The 16,307-nt window shown below is 43.2% G+C and overlaps 1 protein-coding gene across 1 annotated transcript; it reads right to left on the reverse strand.

Annotated features, from left to right (window-relative positions):
• Positions 1–6,311: 6,311 nt before the first annotated feature.
• Positions 6,312–7,823, reverse strand: LOC143283509 (uncharacterized). Its single transcript, XM_076589752.1, has one exon. It carries the CDS (start codon positions 7,821–7,823, stop codon positions 6,312–6,314), a length of 1,512 nt encoding a protein of 503 aa, XP_076445867.1.
• Positions 7,824–16,307: the final 8,484 nt, after the last annotated feature.

A 16,307-nucleotide genomic window follows, 5' to 3' on the forward strand; every position in this document is an offset into this window, starting at 1 on the left:
CAAGGACTGTTCGCCATATTCCTCTGGGTTTGTTGGTTGCGTGTCAAAGCCTTGGTTTTCCTGTCCATTCTGCAATGTTGTTAGTCCATCGTTTTATTTTCTTTCTGTCTTCCCATTCGTCTCCCTCCCTCAACCGTTTCTTGGAGGACAGTTTTACCGAGGCCATTGGATCTTACAGAGCTTGGAAAGGACTAAAAATCCGGAGGCAGGCGTCTGCATCACCAATGCCGCTTGATGATCAGAAACATTTTTCAGACAAACTTAGCGAGTTCTATCGTCGCTTTGAACGTGATGACTTGAAAAATGACGTTGAAAAAGTAATTGCTGACCTTCAAAAAAGTGCCTTCAAAGATGAAAATGATGTTGTTGTTGACCCCTGTGTTTTTGAATCTTTATTCAAAAAACTGCCTCACACAAAAAAGCAACAGGCCCAGATGAGATCTGTGGTCGTCTTTTGAAGACATGTGCCTCACAGTTGTATGGTGTGTTTAGCAGCCTCTTCACCTGGTCTCTAAGAGATTGTTGTGTTCCTGATTTATGGAAAGAAATCATTCATCTAAAGAACAAAAGATCTGTTTCCTTGAACGACTATCGCCTTATTGCCCTAAAGGCCTTATTGTGATGAAGTGCTTTGAACGTAAATTATCAAATACATTCTGCCATACACTGTTCCATATAATGATCAACATCAGTTTGCTTACAGGTCCAGTCGAAGTACTGCCGATGCTACACTCACTCTCCTTCATCACTCATACACCCACCTTGAGAAACCAAATTCCTTTGTTCGTGTTCTGTTCATAGATTTTTCTTCTGCTTTCAACACCATCCAGCCTCATCTGAAGGCACTGAATCTTCTTTCCCTCAGTCTCAGTTCAAAGCTCGTTCTATGGATCATAAACTTTCTAGTTAAGAGGACCCAGTCTGTTTGTTTCCATCAAACTCTTTCCTATTTAAAAACAACTTCAACTGGTGCCCCCCAAGGAACAGTTCTGTCACCTGTCCTGTTCACATTATATACCGATGACCGCACTGGTACATAAACCACGCATTTGATTAAATACTCTGATGACTCTGCCCTTGAAGATCTTCCTAACTCCGACACTATCTATTTTGAACAAGTTGAGATCTTTTTCATCTTGGTGTAAGAAGATCTGTTTAGATTTAAATGTTTAAAAAAATGAAAGAAATGGTTATTGATTTCAGGAAAAGTCCTACCCCTGTCCCTCATCTCTTTATCAACGGCACACAAATCGAAAGAGTTAGGGAATATAAGTATCCAGGAACAATAATTGACGATAAACTCAGTATTACACCCAACACCTGTCAAATCCAAAGAAATGCCATTCTTGCATCTTCTGCTTACAGAAGCTCAGAAACATTCAGATCATTCCCAAAATTCTTCAGTCTTTATCGCTGCTTCATTGAATCAGTTTTAACTTTCTCGTTTATCTGCTGGTATGGAACTTTAATCGCGAAGAACAAGAACATATTGAGTCATTTTGTAAATGTGTCTAGCAAAATAGTTGGTGTCAAACAAGAACCTTTGAATGAGCTGTACAAACGACGGATGAAACACAAGTCAACACAGACCATAAGCGATGACAGCCATATACTATCAAAATACTATGAACTCTTACCTTCAGGGAAACGCTACCGATATCCCATACTGAAAACTCTTAGAACCCACAACAGTTTTATACCTCAGTCAATTCAGTTCTTAAATAATTGATGAATCTTAATGCACAGTTATTGTTATAATAAGTCTGCGCATACTCAAGTGTGTGTGTGTGTGTGTGTGTGTGTGTGTGTGTGTGTGTGTGTGTGCACATGAAGTGTACTTTATATTTTGTATTAGATTTTGAATACTGCTAAATAGCTTGGTTTTAATTGTGTATACATGTTTATGTTTTAGTTTTGTATGATATTGATTTATGCAAGTGTGTTGCTGTGATTATTTTATGTGATGCTTATATCAACTTAGCAGTTGAGCATATTTTCTTTTATGTATACATTCATGCTGATATTGAATGACTGTGTTCAGTGGGTGTTTATGATTGTGAGGTCCCACATCAACTTGGCATTTGAGCATTTTATTCCTTTTGTGTCTTCATACCGTACATTGTTTGTGTGGCGTACACCACGCATGGATTTCTCTTCTTGAGATAATAAAGTATTCTGTACCTGTATATGTATCTGTATCTTGTTACGTGGCCATCATGTCGTAGATTTCTTCCAGTTTCTTAACCGATGTTAGCAGTCTTCTAATGGTCCAATGTGCTGCTTGACTGTTCATGGCGAACTTAGATAGAATTGTCATGTGATCAGTGTCTCTGATCACATCACATCACGAATATCCACGTCACTGGGGTCAAATCTGGACAACACTATCACCATAGCAATGGCAAATTAACAATTAACGGCATATGTTTAGAGTGTGTGTGTGTGTGTGAGGGTCCCGAGAGGTGAGGGGATGGATGGGTAGGTGGTGGGTGACGAATAGGTAGGCGAAATATTCGTCTCCATTGTCACTCTGACGATTTCTAGAAGTATGTAGACCGCTAGCTGTGAACTGCACTGTGCTGCCGAAACAAATAAATATTGAATAAATAGATATAAAGGAACTTGTCTTTCTCCACGCCCCCTCCTATAGTAATTATGTATCAGTTCATTTTGTTCTAATTCTTTCTTTCTTCTTTGTTCGTGGGCTGCAACTCCCACGTTCACTCGTATGTACACGAGTGGGCTTTTGAGTGTATGACCGTTTTTACCCCACCATGAAGGCAGCCATACTCCATGGATTACAGGATCTTTAACGTGCGTATTTATCATCTGCTTGTGTATACACACGAAGTAGGTTCAGGCACTTGCAGGTCTGCACAAATGTGTTGACCTAGGAGATGGGAAAAATCTCCACCCATTACCCACCAGGCGCCGTTACCGAGATTCGAACCCGGGACCCTCAGATTGAAAGTCCAACGCTTAAACCACTCGCCTATTGCGCCCGTCATTTATTTATTTATTTGTCTAATCTGCAACTTCACACTGTCTTTCGAATTTCACATTTATTTGATTTGGAAAAGTCACGATATAATCTGTGGATCATATGGATCTATATTTAACAGAAGCACCTGTTCCATCATTATTTTGTATCACCTGTTCCATCATTATTTTGTTTCCGATTGTTTCTTTGTTCGTTAATTAAACTATTGTTTTTTTCCTTGTTGTTATCTGCGTTTATTTTTCAGGCTAAGTAGCTCTCTCTCTCTCTCTCTCTCACACACACACACACACACACACACACAAGCACTAACGTGCACGCGCGTTGATAGAAGAAGTCAGTTGATACTGATTATTTTGTATGGTTTTATCTATTATTCACAAAGAGCCTGTGATACAAATTATTTGAACATTTAACATACAGAGCCAGTATACGAATCGTACATTCAAGCAAAATAGTAAATACATAAGACTGCATAGATGAGGGTTTTTTTTTCATGCACACCATACACAATGAGTTTCATAAGTGAGATTGACAGATAAAGGGGCAACAGAAAGGAGAGCTCTGACAAAGTCAGACAAAAGATATTGAGTGATCATATAAAATGGTTGGTTTGTTTTTTGTACCCATGGTGGTGTATGTTTTTTGTACCCATGGTGGTGTATTTCGCTTTGCACCGTTCTGAAGAGTTCACTCTTTTGTTGTTAAGTCAGTAACATCAGCTTGTGTAAGTTAAAGTCAGTAACTGCAACAAAGAATCCAAAGCAAAAACTTGCAAGCTTAGTTAAGGAGCACATATTGCACTTTCAATTTCAAATTCAATATATTATTCAGTAAAGTATATCACTGTATTGAGTAGCATGGTGATTCCACAAAATATGTATTGTTTTAAGCGTGTAATAATTTCTTTTCAAAGAAGATGTTTTCATGTGAAAATAAAGCTGCTACCCTGGAGACGAATAGGACAGTATTGTGCATTATCTCTTCTTTTCTTCTTTTTTTCTTCTCTTTTGTCTCAGTGTATATACGCTGATAATCCAATCATAATCTCGGGTTCTTTTGAACACACGCAATAAGTGTTCAATTTAACATTTCGAGTTGTCACCGCTCCCAAAAGACTAATACCCAAACCGTTGTTTGTAGTTGTGTGTAAGGGATGTAACGAGGAAATGATGAATCACTCACATTTCGGGCTTGTAACCCAAGATCTTTAACTTCTTAGAATGTGTTCTGAGCTTGTTAGTCACGTTCAGTTGTAAAGTCAACATCCACCTAAATGATATAGCCCACGGGAATAACAGTCACAGATAAACGGGACAGTTTGGGACCTATCAAACACTATACTGACAGTCCCAGTTCGATAACACGGAAATGCTAGGCTCATGCACCCGCTCTTGTCACAATAGTGCACCCGTTTCATAATGCTTGGATAGAAGAGACCCATGGCTCCAGTTGGTATTTCCCCTATCGGCTGGTCTTAGCCTCCACACTCCCACCGCCAGTCCGGCCGCCCTTTTTATGCTTAAAGCCACGTAACAGCGAAGGACATTTACTTTCAAGGTTATTAACATCAAACAAATCCTGCACAACGTCTGAAGCAGCGTGCACAATATTAAGAACATACCAGCAAATCTGCTTGTCATCACAATTATCACACTCGATATAAAACATTTAAATAATCAGTCATCAAAACTTAAACGACATTACCTACATTCATAGAAATAAGCCACGTCTTGCTTGATTTCGTTCAATTCATCACTTCAGAGTGTTAAAAAAAAACAAAAACAAAAAAAAAACCCAAACAAACAACAACAACAACAAAACAATAAAAGAAACTTTACATTTTGAAAGTTCTTTTCATTTGGGGAAAACCGGAAATGGTGTACAAGTTACCTTTCTTGATTTTCTGTGTGTGTATTATGTCTTAGGAGTGAGGTGTGGCAAAACAACGGGAGGAGAGAGAGTGGGGGAGAGAAGAGGGTTTCGCGAAGTCTTCGGTAACAGGGCAGTGTGAGTGTTGGTGGATCACATAACTGATCGGTTTCTTCTTTTGGGAATTACAGCTATGAAAATTTCGGAGCGGTGATAGGTACGAAGGTTACCACTGGCTGCGAAGAAAGTGGATGATTGTGGGATCTAGTCTGAATGGCAGCATGACAACAGAATAAGCTCAGTGCTTCTTCGGATCGGTTTGCATTGCCGAATGACACGCCCTTGTTTTGTACATGATCTTATTAGTCCTCATTTGTCTGTCATAGAAGAAACGTGAATCGTTTAGTCGGTCAAAAGTTTAAAAGAGCAGCCACTAATGACATCACAGGAAAATGTAACATCACACAATCAAAGGTGTAAAGATGACAATGATTGGATAAGCTATCATCTCACTTTAAGTGCTGAAGTCAAGGAAACAAAGGCAACGATGCTGCAAGGTACAAAACACTTATGACGTAAAAGGTAATAGTTCTGGTTCAGTCCACTGCAGTCACTGCCAGGAATATTGGACCAAACCAACAACAAAAACTCTTTTTTTAAAAACTCAGCTTCCATTAAAGTTATATGGGGTTAGATGGAGGCAGATGGAGAGAGGGACAGAGAGAGAGAGAGAGAGAGATAGGATTAGACACCATACTTGTCATGGTACAAATGGACAATTACCATCACCGCTAAATCACAAATAATGATCACAACCAAATATAAGTGAACAGACCAATAATTTTCGTAATCATACTGCCACTTACACCACAACAGAGTTGGCATCAGTAAATCCTCAAATAACAGTTTTCAAAATAATGATATTGGCGACAGTAAATCTTCAAATGACTAGTTTTGAAGGCGTGAATAGGAAAGTCTATCCTAAAAAGACTTAATAACCACAAGAATAAAGTTGGTGCTACTCAATCGTCAACAGTTAAAGCAACAAAGTGCCGTGAAACTATACTTACTCAGCGCAACATATGTGACAGTAATCATTACAAATAGATATGTTAAACGTCTTCAAAGCAATAAGCCTTACGCCAATTAACAGTCATACCAGTTTCCCAGTTAATCTTGCGAAAACCATGTCCAGTCAACACATCCCGTACGTGCTTGCATTAGTCAGTATCCGTCACAACTACTTTCAAGGATTTGAGTCGGCATCGTAAATGTATAAATCCAGAATAACAGAACTGGCAACAGTCAACATTGTTGTATAATGGAAGATTGGCACCAGCCGATATTTATATCGAATTGATCATAAATGATAAGTTGAAAGTGTCAGACATTGGTCACAAGTTATGAGGAGTTCCAACAGACAGTGCACGGTACACACCAGTCAACACTCGTCCCATGCAGTCCGAGGACATGGCGGATTCAGGTCAGGCAAGGAAGAGGGCGGGGATCCATGATGGCCTTGGTCAGCCAGGCGTTTCTCAAGCCGCTGCAGGGCCCTCATGAAGCCTGGGTTGATGCGCGTCTGCAGACGTTTGGAGCGGACATACGCCAGGGCTCGGTCCATGGAGATGTGATAGTAAGTCATGAGGTGCTGCACGGCCACTGCCGGAGCCCGTGACTTGCCGTGGTAGCTGACTACCAGCACGCGCTTTCCACGCTGCCGCCAGCCGTTGATGAAAGCGTTGACATCCTCAAAGTGCTGCTCGATGTTCTCCCACTCGATGTCGTCCACGGCCAAGTTCAGCTTGGATCGGAAGTGTTTCTTGTTGCACGTGCAGGGGCAGGTGGTCTTTTTCTCCGCGGGCACACGGTGCGGGGCCACGTTGGTGATGTCCACGACCGCTTCTACATTCAGGCTGCACAGAAGCGGTTCGTTGTAAGCCGCCTCCACACTTCCCACCAACATCCAGTCCACGATGAAACTGATGCAGCTCAAGCTGTCTGAACTGGTCTGCGGAGAGGAACTGCTGCTCTTGCTTTTGGTGTTAAATTTGATATTGCTATCACGGGGCAGAAGCTGAGGGCTATGCCTGCGGACAAAGCAGGCGTCATCAGACGAAGCTTTCGTCAGTGGAACTACCCCACTGTCTTCTGACAGGGGCAAAACCAGACGACATATACTGTCAGAGTTACACTTCACCAATGCCTTCTTCCCTGTGAAGCCCGTGTCCGGTTGTAACAACCGACCTGTGTTGTTGGGAGAGCTTATGTCAGAGTCGGAAGATTGTTTCAGCTTGTCCCTATGTAAGGTGTCCAGACTGCACGTGAACACAGGCCGTTCCACACTGCCACAGCCCTTGGTCACACAGAACAGCTCTTCGGGAGTCCTGCTGCTTATCCGTCCCGTAGATACGCTCCTCGAGTTCAGATCTTGGTCGGAGTAGCCCGGGCCTCCAGGTATCACAGACACCAGCTCTTCTACTAGATTAGGCCCCTGCCTCCGAGGACTCGTATCAGCACAAGCTCCAGACAGATGAAGGCCAGCAGCTCCTTCCAGCTCCACCATGGACGGCAGCCCGACTTCAGTTCCTGCCCCTGCTGTTCCCCCAGTGGCCCCGGCTTCAGCTTGAATGGGTGAGGCATCTGTCTTCCTGCTCCGTGATGAGTCCTTGTCCCGCCGTGAGAACAGTTCCTGCAGCTGAACTTTGCTTTTGTAGATCACCACCCCAAAGAGCTCGGCAAGGGACTTCTGACGCCGCATGGGTTTCTTGGCATCTCTCCTGGGGTCGGCTTTGGTCTGCTGAACGAAGTCCCCGCTCCCAGCGCCTCCTCTTGCTCCACCAGGACAGTCCAGTGGCGTAGAGAGGTCAAGGTCACCCAAGGGCAGTGCGAGCGAGCGGCTACGTGTCAGGACGCGGGGATTTGATGCTGACGTCATCGGTTTGGACTGCATGACGGCTGCACGTGCGGTTTCTTCTGTCAACATAAGATGGGGGTGGTTCAAGCATCAAGTATAAACAGGTCTGACTGTACTAGTGGTCCGCTGGTATTTAATTTACAAAAATAATTCAAGTAGCCTGTATTCATCAGAATATAAGCTGAGCTAACGTTTGAACAAATCATCAGAATATAAGCTAAGCTAATGTTTGAACAAATTTATCAGAATATGATATGAGTTAACTTTTGTGAACAAATAAAGTTCAACAACAACAACAGCAGCAACAACTACTAAATTGTTACTGTATGGAAACGGTACTGAACTACTGAATAAAAATGCAATCTGTAAATATCAACAAAAACAGCAACAAAAAAAGACTTGAATACTGGCATTTACAACTGCTGTCTTTCTGTGTTACACAAGTGCACGCACACATGCTCCTATCGAAAGAAAGAGGGAGGGGTGGAGAGAGAAAAAACAGAGAAAGGGGGTTAAAACAGACAGACAGAAGGGGGAGGGGCGTATGGGAGGGAGACAGACAGAAATAGAAGAAAGTGGTCTGTCTGGGAGGGAGACAAAAACAGAGACAGACAGAAGGGGGGGGGGGCGGGCGGAGGAGTATACCTGAACCCCCTTCGTGTGTATACGCACGCAGAAGATCAAATACGCATGCTTAAGATCCAGTATTCCATGTCAGCGTTCGGCGCGTTATGGAAACAAGAACATGCCCAGCATGCACACTCCCGAAAAAGGAGTACGGCTGCCTGTATGGTGGGGTCAATAAACGAAACAGTCAAACACGTAAAATGTTACATGTCTGTCCGAGTGTGTATGTGTGCATGCCTGAATGACACAGGAAACGAATGATGAACGCCCAATGGCAGCCGTCAGTCGGTTCTAACCAGGTAGGCAGCCTGTTGCGCAAATGACCCCGTGTTCGTAAAGCGCTTAGAGTTTGGTCTCCGATCGAGGATCGGCGCTATACAAGTATTCATATCATCATCATCATCAGAAAAAAAAAACGAGATAGAAGAAAGCGGTGTGTGTGTGTGTGTGTGTGTGTGTGAAACAAAGAGAGACTGAGAGAGAAAGATGGAGGGTTCCTCTGGGAAGGAAATAAAGAGAGAGACAGAGAGGGGGGGGGGGGAGGAGTGTGTGGAAAGGAAATATGGGGAGAGGGAAAGATTGAGAGGGGGGGGGGGGGGAACTGGTGGAAGGAGGCAAAGTTCAGTACATGTCAGGTCAGTTACTCAAGGAGGCGTCACTGCGTTCAGATAAGTCAATATAAGCTACACCACATCTGCTAAGCAGATGCCTGACCAGTAGCGTAACCCAACGCGCTTAGTCAGGCCTTGAGGGGGAAAAAGCATAAACAAATAAATGGATAAATAGATTAAACGACTAAATAGATAAATGAATAAATAAATGAATAAACGGAATAAAAATGAACAAAGATAAAAGAATAGTATAAAACAAAAAGGATAAGTAAGCAAACTGATATGAAGGAAAAACACGATAATAGCAGTGTCGATATTAATGATAACAAATAAATAAACAAAGAAGCAAATAAATGTAAATAAACGCACACACATACACACATAAACATACTCTCTCTCTCTCTCTCTCTCACACACACACATACACACACACATGCACAACATAAATGCAGTTTCATATAATTATATGAAAGCACAAACAAAAGTGCACTTGCCCAACACTACACATAAAACCACAAAATTTGTCGGGAGTGAGAGGCAAAGGAACACACACACACACACACACACACACACACACACACACAGAGAGAGAGAGAGAGAGAGAGAGAGAGAGAGAATCAATCAATCAAGTAACCACACAATCATCCACACACACAAAGAGAGAGACGGGGAGGGGTGTGGCAGGAAGAGAAAAATAGGCAAACAGAGAGAGAGAGGCTGCTGGAGAAGCAGAGACAGGGGCAGAAAGACAAAGGAGAGAGAGGGAAGGCGGGGGCGTGGGGTGGGGGAGGGAAGAGTGTGGGAAAGGGAGACAGACACAGAAAGACAGTAAAAGAGAGGGAAGTGTGGGAAAGGGAGACAGACACAGAAAGACAGTAAAAGAGAGGGAAGTGTGGGAAAGGGAGACAGACACAGAAAGACAGTAAAAGAGAGGGAAGTGTGGGAAAGGGAGACAGACACAGAAAGACAGTAAAAGAGAGGGAAGTGTGGGAAAGGGAGACAGACACAGAAAGACAGTAAAAGAGAGGGAAGTGTGGGAAAGGGAGACAGACACAGAAAGACAGTAAAAGAGAGGGAAGTGTGGGAAAGGGAGGCAGACACAGAAAGACAGTAAAAGAGAGGGAAGTGTGGGAAAGGGAGGCAGACACAGAAAGACAGTAAAAGAGAGGGAAGTGTGGGAAAGGGAGACAGACACAGAAAGACAGTAAAAGAGAGGGAAGTGTGGGAAAGGGAGGCAGACACAGAAAGACTGTAAAAGAGAGGGAAGTGTGGGAAAAGGAGACAGACACAGAAAGACAGTAAAAGAGAGGGAAGTGTGGGAAAGGGAGACAGACACAGAAAGACAGTAAAAGAGAGGGAAGTGTGGGAAAGGGAGGCAGACACAGAAAGACAGTAAAAGAGAGGGAAGTGTGGGAAAGGGAGGCAGACACAGAAAGACAGTAAAAGAGAGGGAAGTGTGGGAAAGGGAGACAGACACAGAAAGACAGTAAAAGAGAGGGAAGTGTGGGAAAGGGAGGCAGACACAGAAAGACTGTAAAAGAGAGGGAAGTGTGGGAAAGGGAGACAGACACAGAAAGACAGTAAAAGAGAGGGAAGTGTGGGAAAGGGAGACAGACACAGAAAGACAGTAAAAGAGAGGGAAGTGTGGGAAAGGGAGACAGACAGAGAGAGAGAGAGCGAGACTGAGACAGAGGCAGAGGGACAGAGCCAGAGAGAGGGAAAGGCGGGTGTGTAAGGGAGACAGAGAGTCAGATAGGCAGGCAGGCAGGCAGGTAGGCAGGTAGGTAGGCAGGCGGACCAAAGGAGAGAGACAGAGAGAGAGAGAAGTTGAGGAAGAGAGAGCCAGTGATACAGAGAGAAAGGGGAAACCACTGTGGGAAAGGAGATAGGCTGATAAGAAAGACAGACAGACATACAGACAGAGACGGACACAGAGAGATAGAGAGACAGACACAGAGAGAGAGAGAAAGAGAGGGGAGTGTGCTGGAGAAAGACAACGTGGAAAGACTGACAGAAGGCAGAGACAGAGATCATATTTCGATTTTTCTTCTTCCTGAAACTAATGACGCGCAGCACAAACTTTCCGTTGGCGACGAGACAGCCAGCTGCCAGGCAAATAATGCTATCGATCCTGCTGTGGGGAGACACCAAGTAATGAATTTCTACTCGCTGACTCGCTTCATCAGACATGCTCACGAGACGCAAACATGTGATGTGGCGGAAACATGATGGACTGTGGTAACATTATGTGGGTGGAACAATGGTGGGGGAAGTGAGTGTGGTTGTGGGTGTGGGTGGTGGGTGGTGGGTGTGAGAGTGCGTGTGCGTGTGTGAGTGTGTTTGAGTGAATGTGGATGTGTACACGCGCACGCGCGCCCAGGTGCATTCCTGCCAATGGGCATTTCGCGCTGTCGCATTGTTGATGCGAATCCGGCACTGCTGTCGTCGGTTTGTGTGTGTGTGTGTGTGTGTGTGTGTGTGTGTGTGTGTGTGTGTGTGTGTGTGTGTGTGTGTTTTCGGGTTGTTGTTTTTTTTTTTGTTTTTTTTGTATAAAGTACTTACCCCAAATTTTTCACCTTTCCCCGTCTTCAACACACACAGTCCGTTTCAGGCTCAAAACACACATCTACCCGGGTATTAATAAACACTCACGCTGACACACACGTGCTTGGGTATTCACATTCAGAGAATGAGAGAGAGAGAGATAGAAGGAGAGGGAGAGAGAGAGAGAGAGAGAGAGAGAGAGAGAGAGAGTCGTTTCAAAATTTCTACATTTTTCTAACCATGAGAATTTTTTTTTTTTTTTTTTTACTGGTACTAAGATCGTTCGGTTTAGGGTACATATATTGATCACTTACCAGAAAAAAAACACTGACGGACATACACAGTCACCAGACTGAGCAGTCAGAACCGTAGCCATCAATACTATCAGGCTACACGTCCGTTATGTATACACTGACAACAGATCCTGCTCCGCTGATGGTATGAACACGAACAGCATCCGAAAACAGGTCAACAGCTACTAGATTGAACCCACGCTGTGTGCAAATAAATCAATACCCTCTATCTCAGGTGTGCTCCGGGTGCTCGGCAGAGAGATCAACAGAGAGAGAGAGAGAGAGAGAGAGAGAGAGAGAGAGAGAGAGAGAGAGAGAGACTAAAAGAAAAACAAAACACTGAGTGAGTGAGAGAGAGAGAGAGAGAGGAGGGGGGGGGGGGGGGGGGCAGACAGACAGTGACAGAGAAAGAGAAAGAGAGAGTCGTGTGTGTGTGTGTGTGTGTGTGTGTGTGTGTGTGCGCGCGCGTGCGTGTGTGTGTGTGTGTGTGCGTTTGCGTCTGCTAGTCACTACAATTTACATTTGTTCTGGTAACAAACACACGCAAGCTTTGAGTTTTTGCATGTTTCCATGCGTTTTATCGAGAGAGAGAGAGAGAGAGAGAGAGAGGGGAGAGAGGGAGAGAGAGAGAGAGAGAGAGAGAGAGAGAGAGAGAGAGGGGAGAGAGGGAGAGAGAGAGAGAGAGAGAGGGAGAGAGAGAGACTTTGGCACTTATGACATTTTATTGTCATTGTCTGCGATGCTCTATCAACAAGAAGGTGACGGCGTTATTTCTTCTATCACCTCATGCACAGACTATTCTGCTTGTTCAAACAGTGCTAAAATCTTACCTATAATAAATATGTCAACCACACCTTCCGATTTCATTTTTATATTTCTTAAACAAAAAACAACGATAACAATAAAGATAAAAGAAAAAAAGAAGAAGAAGAAGAAAAAAAAAGGAAGTCGAATCGACCATCCTTCCATATAGTATATTGGCTACAGTATAATTATCCATATTTTATCTACTTTACCATCACAACACACGAAAACAGAAATGACACATGGTCATCTTCTTCACTAATTCTGTCATTGTTATGATTAATTATGGTTATGTCTTATTTTTTTTGCGCTCGTAAAATAAATATAGCTGCTGTCAGCATTCGTCATCAGCCAGTAGAGCAGAAACATCGTTGCGACTTTCACTCACATCTTATTAAAAAATAAATGCACAATTTCTCTCGTTTTAACAAAATGATTTATATCGAAACATGAAATGATTTTTACCGTCAACACTGGGCGCATACTTACAAACACATCAGTTTCCCTGACAGAAGTACTGCTGGTTGGTTTAGACATGCTTGCATTTGACTTTGGAAGTTTTAGAAATGAGTTCCCTGTAACTTTAGTTAGCTGATGCATGTGCAGATGTCGGAAGTACGTAATAGTACGTAAAAGACGGTGTTACGTCATAATTCTAAATTACTCAGGTTTTTCTAAAATACTCGGTCTCAACAGCAGTGTTGCTGTTATGAGTTTCTGTAACGCTTTTTTTTTTCTTTTCTTTCCACGGGACTGTGTTGTAAGCCGTGTGTCAAGCTGGAGGGACAGTGATCACTTTTTGTCTCGTCGCTACCCTCAGCCCTGTCTTCTTCTTCCGCCTTCATCAAGTTGAAGATTCTGGCATTATACAAGGGTTCCGGTTTGCTGTTGTGTTGTGGGGTTTGTTTGGGTTGTCAGTTGCCTAACTACGGGGACTGGGCAAGGGGGCTGGGGCCACCCACCCCTATTTCAGGCCTCCAGACAGTGTTGTGGGTGGGGTGGGGGTGTGGGGGGGATGCGGGTGGGGGATGGGGGGGTAGGGGAAGGGGAGAAGTAGGATTGGAGGCTCTCTACCGAGGCTGATATTGCAGCCATGCAGAGATCCCGCCTGCCTGCCTGAAAGGCCCATGGAGACGCACAGACAGTCCTCCTGGCCTGGCGGATGAAGTACAGTACATAATCTAAAAGTATGTTGTCATTTTAAAATGCCTATAAAAATGGATAAAAGAGTCAGAATCTGTTTTCTATAATTGTCACTTTTCACCCATTTCGGTTGAATCTGTGTTTTTCCCACATTAAAACACTCTTTTTTTGTGCTTTAAAAAAAAAAAATTATTTTTTTATCACAACGAAATAAGTCTCATACCTGTCATGTTCAAGAAATTGATACGTTTCATGACGTCGGTAATTGCCTGAAAAAAAAAAAAATGTCTCAAGTAAGCGCTCACGTGTCTCACCGGTGGTATTTTAGGAAAGTGATCACTAACATTGACACTGCTGAGTGAGAACCAGAAAATGCTGTGCATCCAATAACATCATGTGTCATGTACATCCTCTTCCCGGATGTTATCGTCCTGCGTTGACATTTGCTTCTGTTTTGAAAATAATGCAACTGAAATGTGATAATAATAATAATAATAATAATGATAATAATAATACAGCTGAATTTAGAAGAAAAACAATTTTCTTCGTGGTACAAATCATCAATCAATATTTATTTCATCATTGACGATCTCAAGGATTCGTAACTGCACTGAATATTTTTTTTATTTTTTTATCTATTTTGTTGTTGTTGTTGTTTATACATTATCTTAGCCTACTAAGTAGGCATATATTATAATAATCATTTTTTTAAAAACAGTTTAGATGAAAGTCTGTACCACCCACGTTATGTTTTAATGCCATTCGAGTGTGTGTATGTATTTACTTCTCACCCAGGTGATAAAATTCAAATTAGTGTTTCAGATTTTGTCTCAGAATGTGAAAGGAAGAAAAGTGTTTTATCAACAGATAATAAATACATAAATAAATAAATAAATAAATAAATAAATAAAAAGACAACTGCGCGTCTTCGGTCATTGTGACTGCTGATTCTTTGGCTACAAACGTGTTGTTCGCGTTCATGTGTGTCGACAGACGTGTATATGTGTGTGTGCATGTTTCTCTATGTGTGTGAGCTGTTGAAATAAACTTGTTCTTTTTAAAGCAGCAACACGTTTCAGTGAATGAGCAGAGTCTACTTGATTGTGAGTGTGAAATATAGAGTTTTTTGCGTCGTGTGCTACAATAACATAACACAAAACAGCTGTCCAAGCACCCCGAACACGGAATATGGCTACGGGGTAAAAAAAAGGTCATACACGTAAAAGCCCACTCGTGTGCATACGAGTGAACGTGGAGAGTTGCAGCCCACGAACGAAGAGCTGTCCTAACCATCGAGCTCAATAGTCCAAACCCAGGCACCAGCCAGATCAGGAGTCCGGCAATAGTCAGGTTCCACAAGCGATCTTAACATGACTCAGTTTTCTTTGAGGTAAGAATTGTCCTTATCTGCTGTGACAGGCGCAATAGCCGAATGGTTAAAGCGTTGGACTTTCAATCTGAGGGTCCCGGGTTCGAATCACGGTGGCGGCGCCTGGTGGGTAAAGGGTGGAGATTTTTACGATCTCCCAGGTCCACATATGTGCAGACCTGCTAGTGCCTGAACCCCCTTTGTGTGTATACGCAAGCAGAAGATCAAATACGCACGTTAAAGATCCTGTAATCCATGTCAGCATTTGGTGGGTCATAGAAACCAGAATATACCCAGCATGCACACCCCCGAAAGCTGATATGGCTGCCTTCATGGCGGGTTAAAAACGGTCATACACGTAAAAGCCCACTCGCGTTTATACGAGTGAACGTGGGAGTTGCAGCCTACGAACGCAGAAGAAGTCCTTGTCTGCTCAGTTTCTCCAGAGATAGGAATTGTCTTGCTTCTAAGCAAACTTAGCGCAAGCTGGCACATGATCAATACGTTGCAGAGACCAATGGTGGTTTTGTTTCATTCTACCATGTAGTACCATATCTCTCTGACGTCATGACAGAACATAATCATCAAACTCGACAGCAAGATAGGACCAATTCGCCTCCTGCAGTTATATACGTTACACTGAGCAGCTGTGGTCATCATTATTGCAACGCATACAGCCACTGGCTAAACCCACGCCAAATCCGGAAAAATACCGTCACCGTATCAATAACAAATAAATGGTAGAGAGAGAACGAGAGAGAGAGAGAGAGAGAGAGAGAGAGAGAGAGAGAGACAATGACAATAACTTTAATGTCCATTCAGCAATGAAGCTCTTCGGACACGGGGGCATTACCAACAATCGTGAGCACAATTCTGGAAACTGGCACACACACAACTCCCCCAGGAGGGGTGTGTGTGTGTGTGGTGGGAGGGGGAGTTGGTTAGAAGGTAATGGGGAAGCAGGTCTCCACTGTTGCACTGACGACCTGTGAAAGGATAAGCATTACTATACGTGGTCAAAAAGATCGTTCGATGCGATCGTTAGTGCTGGTGCTGATAGATTCTTCTGTTGGAAAATGAAGAAAAGAAGGGTTAGTAGGTATATCACCGCACATACACATGTGCGAGT

The sequence above is a fragment of the Babylonia areolata genome, chromosome 6, assembly GCF_041734735.1.
Source record: "Babylonia areolata isolate BAREFJ2019XMU chromosome 6, ASM4173473v1, whole genome shotgun sequence".
In the NCBI taxonomy this organism is placed as follows: domain Eukaryota; kingdom Metazoa; phylum Mollusca; class Gastropoda; order Neogastropoda; family Buccinidae; genus Babylonia; species Babylonia areolata.

Bases quoted from the DNA above. Each gene is read 5' to 3' on its own strand.
- LOC143283509 (XM_076589752.1), bottom strand. From the start codon at position 7,823: ATGCAGTCCAAACCGATGACGTCAGCATCAAATCCCCGCGTCCTGACA.